At 55.1% G+C, this 10,926-nt stretch overlaps 1 protein-coding gene across 1 annotated transcript in view; it reads right to left on the bottom strand.

The window, feature by feature from the left end:
- Window positions 1-1,666: 1,666 nt before the first annotated feature.
- The window catches only part of ACTL8 (actin like 8), a 34,148-nt gene continuing 24,888 nt past the window's right edge, over window positions 1,667-10,926 (bottom strand). Inside the window, exons 2-3 of the mRNA XM_029949347.1 lie at window positions 4,834-5,209; window positions 1,667-2,950 (exon numbers count right to left, since the gene is read on the bottom strand). Of these exons, the coding sequence (XP_029805207.1) occupies window positions 2,195-2,950; window positions 4,834-5,181 (1,104 nt within the window). The 5' untranslated portion in view covers window positions 5,182-5,209 and the 3' untranslated portion in view covers window positions 1,667-2,194. The remainder of the gene's footprint in view (window positions 2,951-4,833; window positions 5,210-10,926) is intronic.

Below are 10,926 nucleotides of genomic sequence, written 5' to 3' on the forward strand. Positions count from 1 at the left end.
AGTGTGCATGTGAGGGTTAAATGTGCCTCCATTTGCAAGGCACAGTGGCTGCTGCCGCTGCTCCTACTTCTGATAAATGGGGAAACAACATCACACTATAAAATGTAAACCCACCTTTCTTATTTCAATAGAACTTACTAGTTTTCAAAGAGACTGCTCTTCCTTCTTCTTAGCTCCTCCTCGACCCCAAATCTCTGAGGAGAGGACGTGTTACTCCCTGTTTTACATCTGCAGACTCAGAGAGGTTAAGCAACTTGCCCAAGGTAGCTCAGCTAACGACAGGGCCAGCCTGCAGTTCAAATCAGATTCTGAGTCTGCGGGGCCGAGGCCAGGCTGGCTCTGGGCTGTTCTATGAAAGGTCTCACTGCTCCTCGTCGGGAGCACTGAGGTCTCCAGGTTGGGGAGAAAGCTGCATCTGAGACGACCTGGCTCACGTGTCAAAGACAAGTTGAGCTGCACTCTGGGATTCAAACCCCTCCTCCTGTTCCTGAGAACATGCCCTGCCCACTGCACCTGTCACCCTGTTAACAGGAGGGACCAAGAGCCCTGTTCAGAGGAGCCATCACGGCACGGTGGCTGAGAACCCAGACTGGATTTGAACACCACTTTTGCCACTTACCAGAAAAAAGTATGTTTTTTAAGTTAATTTATTTTGAGAGACAGAGAGAGAGCATGTGTGCAAGTGTGCATGCATGTAGTCAAGAAGCAGAGAGAGAGGGAGAGAGAGAAACCCAAGCAGGCTCTGCACCATCAGCATGGAGCCCACTGCGGGGCTCAAACCCATGAACCATGAGATCTTGACCTGAGCCAAAGTCAAGAGTTGGACACTTAACCAGTGGAGCCACCGGGGTGTGCCCCAAGGGGAAAAAAATTGATAAATAAATCATAGGTTCTATCAGTCAGGACAAGCAAAATTGCTGCTGTAACAACCCCCAAATTTCAGTGTCTGAACGTGGTAGATTTTTCCTCAAGTCCCAGCGCCGTGTAGTGGGGTTGGGTGTGGCTCGGGGAGGGGGTCTGTGTTCCACCCAGTCATTCAGGCCCCTCCCCTCATTGGATCCTTCACATCCTGAGAGCTATCTTAAGGGCCAGGCACACACTGAAGGGGCCACAGCCCCTGGTATGGTCACATGACCCTACCTAACTGCAGGGTAGGGGTGGGGTGCTGTGACCTGAACCGCCCAAAGTGTGGAGGAAGGAGGGGGAGGGCTCCCAGGGCCGCCAGCAGTCTCCTCTCGGTCTCTGCCCCATCGAAAGTAGGCACCCTCCACCCCTGGATCACAAGCCCTTGTTACCTTCAATGATTTCATTCTGGAGAGTTCCTTAAGGACTGCCTCCATCCCCACAGTGAACTGTCACCTCCCTGAAACCAGACACTCAGGCGTCTTTGTCCCCATGGTCCCCAGTGCCTAGCACGTCGTAGGTTCTCCAACATGTATCAAATAAATATCACACCAGTAGAAACTCAAACTTTAACAGAATTTGGCGACACCTGGGTAAGGGAGAGCACGTGGCAGAGAAAGGATAGGAGGCTCCAGGCCCCTGACAACCGGCTCGGTGGGTCCCTCAAGGCCGCCTGGCCCCTCCCTGGTCCTCATGGACCCCCCGCCCCTGGGTCTCCCCCAGAGACTGTCCATCCTGTCGCCAAGCACGACAGAAGCCAGCACTAGTTCCAAAGAAGTTTATTTGCGTCTATAAAACAAGACCCCGGCCACGGGAGGCGGGGCCCTCGGGCTCCCCCGCAGCGATTCCTCCCTGGCCGGAAAGTACAAGAAAGACTAGAAACTTCACCTCTGCCCTTCCACCCCATCTCCTGGTCAAAAATAGCTGGGACCCCGGCACAAGGTCCCATCTGTGGGTTAAAACCTACTGAACTGAGAGCAGAACAGCCCAAGGGGGATGCCAGCGAAAAATCATCTGGCTGCGACAGAGGCAGCAAGTGACCGCTCTTTCCAAATGACACCTCCTGGAGACACTACCTCCGGAAGCCTTCCAGGGCCAACCGCTGTCCTCCTGTGGGCTGGGTCCCACTCTTGAAATGAGATAAAACTCTAGTACTTAATAAAAAAACGCTCATGAACTCAGAATTCGAAAACCAGCTCACCCCACCCCTGCCTAGGCCCCTGCACTGAAATCAATCCCCTGAAACTCAGGGGGGCGGGACGGGGGGCGGGGCCCAGGAGCCGCCAGCAAATCACAGCCGGAGACTCTCTTCATACTCCTCCTTGGTCATCCATTCGGACTTGTAAGTGGACAGATGGGCCACGAGGGACGCTCCCAGCCAGACGCTGAAGTTTCTCTTGGACCCCAGCCACATGGTGGCCTTGGCGGAAGAAGAGAAATGCTTGGCCGTCAGCTCCTTGTGTAGGCGCTTAGTGAAGCCGGGATACAGGGTGTTGCCCCCGCAGGTCATCACGTAGGAGGTGAGCATCGGGTGCAAGGACGCCTCGCAGGCCAGGATGGCGTCCACCACGGCCTGGGAGATGCTGGGCCCTGGCAGGTCGAACACCTGGGGGTTGAAGAACATCTCGGGGGCCAGCCGCTGCATGGGGGTGAGTTCCACGCTGGTGCCGTCGGGCAGCAGGTAGGCGTTGCCCTCGTCGGAGCCGCTCGGCGGGCTCTGGGGGAAGTCCAGCGCCTCCCCCAGGGTCTGCGGCACGTAGCACTTGCTCATCTGCATGGAGGCCACCGTTTCCAGCTGAAACAGGTTGTGGTGGTCGCAGTCCTCCTTAAAGAGGCTCTTGAAGAGGTAGGCCTCCAGATCCTGGCCCGCGAACTCCAGCGTCTTGCCGCCGGGGCCTATGGGGCGGCCCAGGTGGAAAGGCTGCACGCGGGTCAGGCCATAGCCCGAATCGACCACCACGCCGGTCAGGAAGCCGGAGGCGTACAGGGACATCTCCAGCTGGTCGGCCAGGAGGAGGGACGGCACATCCAGTGCCTCAAACATAATCTGCAGAAACGGAGACGAGACGCTAGGGTATTTCCCCCAAGACGAAAGGTCCCGATCCGGCTCTGTTCTGCCCGAGACTGAGCAACGGCGTGCCCCACCCTCAGAACGGAAGTCGGTGCAGGCCTGTGTCCCCAAGGGATGGAGGTGGGGGGCTGGGGGCTGTCCCAAGGAGGTGGGGCCCAGGGCCCCTGGAGCTTGGGCTGTGGGGAACCAGGGAGGGTCCAGAGGGATCAGGAGTCCGATTTGCCCTGGGGAGTTTGCTTGAGGGCCACTGTTGGGTGGAGGGGGTGGGAAGGGCGGTCAGCTGGGAGTGAGAACCGGTGCTGAGGTGCTTGGCCCCATGAGCAGCAGCGGACACAGGCTGGGTCGGCCAAGGGGCAGATCTGCCACCTGACCCAGTTCCTTAGAAGAGGGAAGAAGAAATCAGACAAGAAACAGGTGCAGGATACCCAACACTGCCTCCAGAAAAGGTGGGGGGGAAGGAAGAGGAGGGAGAGGGAGGGAAGGAAGGCGAGGAGGGAGGGGGATAAAGGGGAGGGGGAGAGAGGGGAGATAATCCCTTCACCTCCTGGTAAGTGAAGCCTTTTTTTTTTTTTTCACACATCAAGGCAAAACTGGGATTCTGACATTTAGGGTTTGGCACAGTCCCCAGGCTGACTTTCTCCCCCCACCCATCACCCCCTGGATCTTTAGAGAGCACCCCCACTGCCTCCCTAATTCCCCAGTTCTGATGCATCCCCCACCCTCCATTTCTGACCCTACACACACAGAGAGGGGGCACCAGCTGGTGCTCCTGTGGCCTTTGGTCACGTGCCCCCCCTTCCTGCCCCTGCCCCCGGGCAGGCCCATCTTCCCCCTACTGTCCCACCACCATCCATTTCCCAAACCGAAGCCAAGGCCCTCCTTTTCAAGTGGGAAATCAAATATGGATCCCACTTCAAACTCTCCAGGAGCTTCCGATCTATTTAGAGCGGAGGGTTGGCAAGCATTTTCTATAAAAGCTAGACAGCCGGGGTTGCCAAATTTAGCAAATAAAAATACAGGCTGCCCAATTAAATTGGACTTTCAGACAAACAGTGATGTACTCATATAAGTATGTCCCAAGCACTACTCGGGACATGCTTATACTAAAGTATTATTTGTTGCTTATCTGAACTTCAGCTCAGACATGTATTTTATCTAGCCAACCTACAGCAAGTAAGTCTTGTAGCCTTTACATGCTATTTATATGGTCTCTGCCATGACTACTCAGTAGCTCTGCTGATATGGTGTGAAGGTAGCCAAGGATGATATATAAATGGGTGGACATGGCTATGTCCCAATAAAACTTTATTTATAAAAACAGATGGTGGGCCAGTTCGGCCTACTGGCTGTAGTTTGGCAAGCCTTGATTTAGAGTAAAAGCAGAGCCCTCCCCAGAGGCTCCAGGACCTACAAGATCCCAACCCCTGTGACTTTACCTTCCCATCTACCTCTTCCCATCCTCCCTGGTGATTGAAATCACTCCTCAAAGAAGCCCTCCGTAGTCATCCTCTTCAAAGGGGCTCCCCCTCTCCCCACCAGCCAGCTATCACCCCATTTCATTTCGTTTCTAGACGTGATCACTCTCTGGAATTCTTATTGGTTAACTTATCCAAGGTCAAGTCTTCCTCAAGAAGGCAAGCTCTTGAGGGTGGAAGACCACCTCGGAACATTTATGGAATCTGTGAACAAAGAACCCAGTGTCTCCCCATCTTCGCGGAGGAAACTCCGTGAGCCCCATTGTGTCCGGAACAGGTACCAGGCACACAGTAGGTGCTCAGGAAATACCGATGGGGCAAACTGTTTAGAGATCAGAGTTCCTGATACTCGATCGTGTCCAAACACAAAGTGCCGGGCCTTACCTCCAGGGTCTTCTGTCGGTCCGCAGGCTCCTTCAGAGGACATTCTGTGATCATCACCGGCAAGTCCTCGTGCTCCTGTCTGAGTTTCTCCAGGACAAACGACCAGATGTACTCCACGCCCTCCCAGTTGAGGACGCGGCCACGCTGGACCGGGTAGCTGAAGGTATCAGGATGGCAAAAGTCGATGCCCAGACTCACGCACCGTCGGGCGTGGCTGGGGCCGGGGTTCTCCCTGCACGGGGTGTAGTTCACGATGCTGGGCAAGACCAGCTGAGGCTCGCTCCACCCAGACAAGCCAGCCTTCAGGAAACCAGACCCGTGGTCGATGACGATGGTTCTCGCGGCCATGGTGACGGCAGAGGTCTTCTGGACTTGACTGTGGAAGGAAAGGACGGGGAGGGAAGTTACTCGTGAACCCATCCCAGGCCAGCAGGGGCTGCTTCCCACTCTCCACCCCAGAATCAAACCTCAGGCTCCCCTAAAGCCTGTCCGCCTCCCCGTCCAAGCCTCTACACGGGCTGAGCCCGCAGTGTTCCTCCGGCCCCCAAACTCCTAAACATCCTACAAGGCCCCCCTTGGGAAGTCCTGCCACACCCTCAGTTCCACCAACTTCTCCCATTGTGCTTTGCACACTGTTACACCAGGGCACACTTCTGCTCCACAGGGGCAGAGGTTGGACGCTGTTACTCCTGGCAGCCTTGGCAAGAAGCTTTCAACCAGAAGCGCCTGATGGTAGCAAGCTGCCTGATTCGAGGACTCGGGGACATCAGCCTCGGGGGCCACCGCCCTCTGCGATAACAGCCTAGTAGCAACAGCAGCATGAGCAGGGGCCAATGACCACCAGCGGAGCTACCGATTCTGGGGTACACGCTCTCTGTCCACGCTGAGAGGATCACTTGGCGTGTGAGGTTGGACTCTGTCACACTGCCATTCGTGCCTGCCCCAGATGATCAGATGGCAGCAGGTTTTAAATGGCTTGAGCTGGTAATCCTTCCATGTTCACGTCCACCTGTAAGGCAGGTGCCCATTTTACAGGTGGGGACACTGAGGCACAGCGGGCTTCACATTACTTTCCCAGGGCCACACAACTGAGAAGCGGGGCTGACACCTCCACCCAGAGCAGACCCCAAAGGCCACGCTCTGAGCATCAGGCTAGAGAGGAGACGTGGGTTTTGCGTAGGAGCCAGGCAGCTAAGTCACCACACCCGGGAGGCGGTCAGCGGGATGGCTGAAATCCACTGTGGGCATTGCAACACCCGTGAAGTGGGGGGTAAGGAGCTGCATACCGGGAAGGTAGCTGGAGTCACTAAGTGACTTCCAGACTTACGACAAACCTCCAGCAGCCACGGCGATGCAGCATCGGGGAAATGCAAGTGACTGAGGTGCCCGAGACCGAAGGACGAGTCCAGACGCCGATCTTCACCAAGAAGGAAAACTGACGTCTGGCAGGGGCGGAAACAATGAAAGGAGGAAGAGCCTTCACAATGAGCGGGAGGGAGAGATGGGATAGCCCCACGACGACAGACGCGACCCTACTCCATACCTCACACCTTATAAAAAATGAACTCAAAATGGGTCATAGATCTCCATGGGAAACCTAGAGCCATAATAAACCTATCCCAAGAAACAGAGGAGAAAATCACTGTGACCTCAGATACAGTAAAATTTTCTTAGATGGAACATCATTAGCCAGGTCCCTAAAAGAACAAACATACACACGGGCCTTTGTCAAAATCTAACAAATTTGCACTTTGAAAGACACCGTGAAGCGTACGAAAAGCCGGGCCAGGGACTGGGAGGAAGCGTCTGCAAATCCTACGTCTGGTAAGCGGCTTGCATCCGAAAACTCTAAAGAACTCACAAAATTCAGCATAAGAAAACCGATCCAAGTGTTCAAGTGGGCAAAAGATTTAAACACGGCACAAAAGAAGATACACGGATGGCAGAGAGCCATAAGAAAAGATGTTGAGCATCTTGAGTCCTCAGAAACGAAGATCAAAAGCAGCGCCGCATGGCTGAGAACGGCCAAGGTTAGGGGCCGACTGGACGGGCAGTGGCGAGGAGACCTGGAGCCCTCGGGCTCTGCTGGAGGAAATGCAAAGTAAGCCACTATTAGAGAACAGTTTGGTAGTTCATCCTACAAAGTTAAAGGTACCCCCACCACCCCAGGCTCCCCACGCCCAGGTATCTCCCCAAGGGAAATGAGAACTTGTGTTCACCTGTTGCACACGTTACTAGTTGCTCGATTCGCAACCGCCAAATCCCAGCAACTGCCTAAAGATCCCTCAGCCCGGGAACGCATAAACGGATCTCCATCCAGCGGACTAATACTCAGCACCAGAAAGGAATGAGTGGCTGGCGCACGTGATCGCAGGAAGGAATCTCAAGCGCACTGACAGAAGGAAGCCAGACTCGAGAGGCAACGACTGCGTGATTCGAATCCCGTGGCGATTCTGGCAAAAGCAAACGATGAGGGCGGAAAACAGGTCCGCAGCTGCCGGGAGCTGGAGGAGGGGGGAGGGGGCCCCACGAGGGGCCCGGCAGGACGTGGGCGGGTGACGGAACCCAGTTCCCCGGTACCTGGGCGGAGGGTGAGTGCGCCACCGGATGCGTTTCGCAACTCTTGCAACTAAACACTAAAAGAGGTGATTTTACTCTAAGTACAAAATGTGAGGGGCGCCTGCGTGGCTCAGTCGGTGCAGCGCATCTGGCTCTTGGTTTCGGCTCAGATCATGATCTCACGGTTCGTGAGTTCGAGCCCCGCATCGGGTTGGGTGCTTGGGATCCTCACTGTCTCCCTCTCTTACTGCCCCTCCCCTGCTCGTGCTCGCTCTCTCTCAAAATAAATACACTTAGAAAAAAAGGTTAAGGGAAAACCCAGTGGGCGTGGGGACACATGAGTGTGTGAAATCACCTTGCAGACTGGATTGTCACACAGACAGCAGACTCCGTGTCTAGAGTGCGCGTGGGTGTTTCTTGTCAGACAGAAATCCAGGAAGGCAGTTCGGCCTGAAAGATTGTTTCTGGGGCTGGCATTCCACCAGCTGCATGCTCTGCCTCAGTTCTGGACCGCCGTGACCATGGGGTAAGGCGGCCACGGCCTGGCCTGGGCCAGAGGCTCCCTGCCGCCACCATGCTTGGGGCAGCCACCAGGCTGCACCGCCTTGAAATGGCTCTAACATCAGATGGGGGTGAGCGCAGATGGGAGGAGAGAGATGGAGCGAGGTGGCAGCCTCTTCGCTGTCGGGCTGCCAGGCTGAGTGATGGATTCCTCACACAGAATCACCAGTGACAGGGAGCAGTGGCTGGGTGGGGGGCAGTCTGGGCAGTGGGCTCCGCCCTCAGCTCCCCGCATCACAAGAACTGTCCCACTGTGGTTGCTCGCCAGGGGGGCTCCAGGCTGGTGGCCCAGGTGACCTGGCCTGGGAGCAGAAGGCAGGGAGGCAGTGGGCCATTCCTCTCCTGGACCATATAACACAGAAAGGAAGTCTGGGTAACTCCCAAGGAGCCAGCTCTGAGGACAGACAAAAAACCTACGTATTCAAAACCATTTTGAGAGTCATCTATTCTGCAAGTTCATACTGAACATTCTCTATGTATCAAGAAGTCGTGCAGACTGAATGGTCCCTGTCTGCCTGGTCCTTACATCCTACTGAGCAAGACCGTCAGTGAGCACCAGACCAAATCTACCATGCCGGAGCAGTGGGGGTGGGGTGACTTAGTACAATGAAGAAAAGTAAAATCTGGTAAGAGGGACAGGGAGAAGGAAGACCACAGAGGTGTGGTAGTGTTCTAAGTGGGGCAGTCAGAAAAAGTCTCTGTATCTGGTGACATTTGAGCAGAGAACTGAAGTGAGAGAATAAGGCGTGTGATCACCTGGAAAAGCATCCAAGCCATAGGGACAGCACGTGCAAAGGCCCTGGGGAAGAAACTGCTGGCTGTGTTCTAGGAACAGCCAGGATGGTGGGGATGTAGTGGGTGAAGAGAGGGGTGCTGGAGGCCTTGCGTGGGCCCTGCAGGCCTTTGCATTGTTTAGAGACATGAGAAAACACTGGGGGGGGTGGTGACAGAGGAAGGACATGATCTGACTCAAGACTCAGCTCATGATCTGTCCTCAGAGCTAGCTCCTTGGGGTCACCCAGACTTCCTTTCTGTGTCAGCATTTGGGCTGATATGAAGAAGGGACTGTGGAAGCAGAAGCAGGGGGTAGAAAGGTAGTGACAGGTGATGGTGGCCTGCATGACGGAGGCAGCAGCGGAGAGGGTGGGAAGTGGTCAGACTCCGGATAGATTTAGGAAAGGCCGTTATAGTGGAGTGTGGGGCCAGGAGCAGAAGGAAGGAAGACACCAGATCGGGGCCTGAGAAGCCAGAAGAATGAGGTAGCTACTCACTGAGAGGGAGACAGCCTTGGGAGGAGCAGGTCTGGGGCAGGGAGGGAGCCGGGGAGTTTGTCGGACATGCCAACAGTTTGTGACGCCAGCTGGGCGTGCGTGGCGATGTCTGGCGGCCGAGTCTGCAGATGTCTGAGCTGGAGATATAATTGGAACTTACTGAGTGGATGAAATTGCACGTTTTGGGGATGGGTGAGCTCACGAAAAGACTCGGGGTAGATCAAGACCGGTGGCTGTGGGTAATTTAAGGTGTCGGGAAGAAACCAGCCAGGACGGGACAGGATGGCCAAGGGGGTGGCGGGGCGCCTCAGAGCCCACGCAGAGAAAGTATCTCAAGAAGAGAGAAATTAGATGAAGACCAAGGAAATCTCCGTGGAATTCAGCAACACGGAAGTCACAGGTAGCTTCGGCAGAAGTGTCTCATTGGAATGGTACCAGTGGAGGAGAGCCTGAGGGATGGGAGATGGCTTCCACAAAACTGGGTCCCTTTCCGCAAAACACCAGGGGTGTCTGTAACAGAAGAAATGTCAAGGGGCGCCTGGGTGGCTCAGCCGGTTAAGCGTCCGACTTTGGCTCAGGTCATGATCTCACGGTTCGTGGGTTCGAGCCCCGTGTTGGGCTCTGTGCTGACAGCTCAGAGCCTGGAGCCTGCTTCAGATTCTGTGTCTCCCTCTCTCTCTGACCTTCTCCCACTCATGTTCTCTCTGTCTCTCAAAAATAAATAAGCATTTATCTATCCTTCTCTGCCTGACTTATTTCGCTTAGCATGATGTTTGCATTCATAGGTCTAACAGGAGAGACCTGGCAGGGGACCATGGGGAGAGGAAGGGGGAAAGAGAGCGGGGGAGAGTGAGGGACACAGATCAAGGGAGACTTCTGAATGCTGAAGACGAACCATGGACTGAAGGGGGAGGGGGAGGGAGTGAGGGGGTGATGGTCATGGTGGGGGCACTTGTGGTGAGAAGCACTGGGTGTTATATGGAAACCAATTTGAAAATAAACTATTAAAAATAAATAAATAAATAAGCATTAAAAAAATTTGTAAAATGAAAAAAGCCAAAGAAAAGCCAAACAGGCAGATTAAGGAGAATGGGAACTGAGCGCTGAGGGTCTCGGCCCCTCTTCTCGCACAGCTTCGGCCCGGGCAGCCTCCCAGGCCCTCAGGACTGGGCCACTGACAGCCAAGACCGAGAGAAAACCTGTTCTTCTGGCCACAAGATCAGGAAAGGGGCCTCTGGAAGTCAGAGAGTGTGGGGAGAAGACAGCAGAGGAGGGGCTCCCCGCCCTCCGTGTTAAGAACTGGCTCAAAGCCCAGGCTCACCTGTGCAGGCCAGGGGTCGACCCAAAGCAGCAGAGGGAGGTGTCACAGGCTGACCCGACGTTGGAACCGCCACCCGCGGAGGAAGCCCCAGTGCGGTCTGAGCCCAGCCGGGCCACCACCACAGGGCTGACCAAAAAGCAAGCCGATCCCAGAGGAGTTTTGCAGAACACGGGGTGTCACAGCACGACATTCAGGATACCCTGCTCAGAAACTGACATTACTCAACACACAAAGAATCGGGAAAATCTAACTGACCGGCCCTTCAACACACCCGTGCCAACCCTGAGCTGACCCGGCTGGAGGTAGACAGGCTGGAAGTGAACGGATGGACACGTGTTTTCAGCGAGAAGTGGATGCTATAAAAAGAACCAAGAGGGATGC

The sequence above is a fragment of the Suricata suricatta genome, chromosome 8 (genome assembly GCF_006229205.1).
Source record: "Suricata suricatta isolate VVHF042 chromosome 8, meerkat_22Aug2017_6uvM2_HiC, whole genome shotgun sequence".
NCBI classification, from domain to species: Eukaryota; Metazoa; Chordata; class Mammalia; order Carnivora; family Herpestidae; genus Suricata; species Suricata suricatta.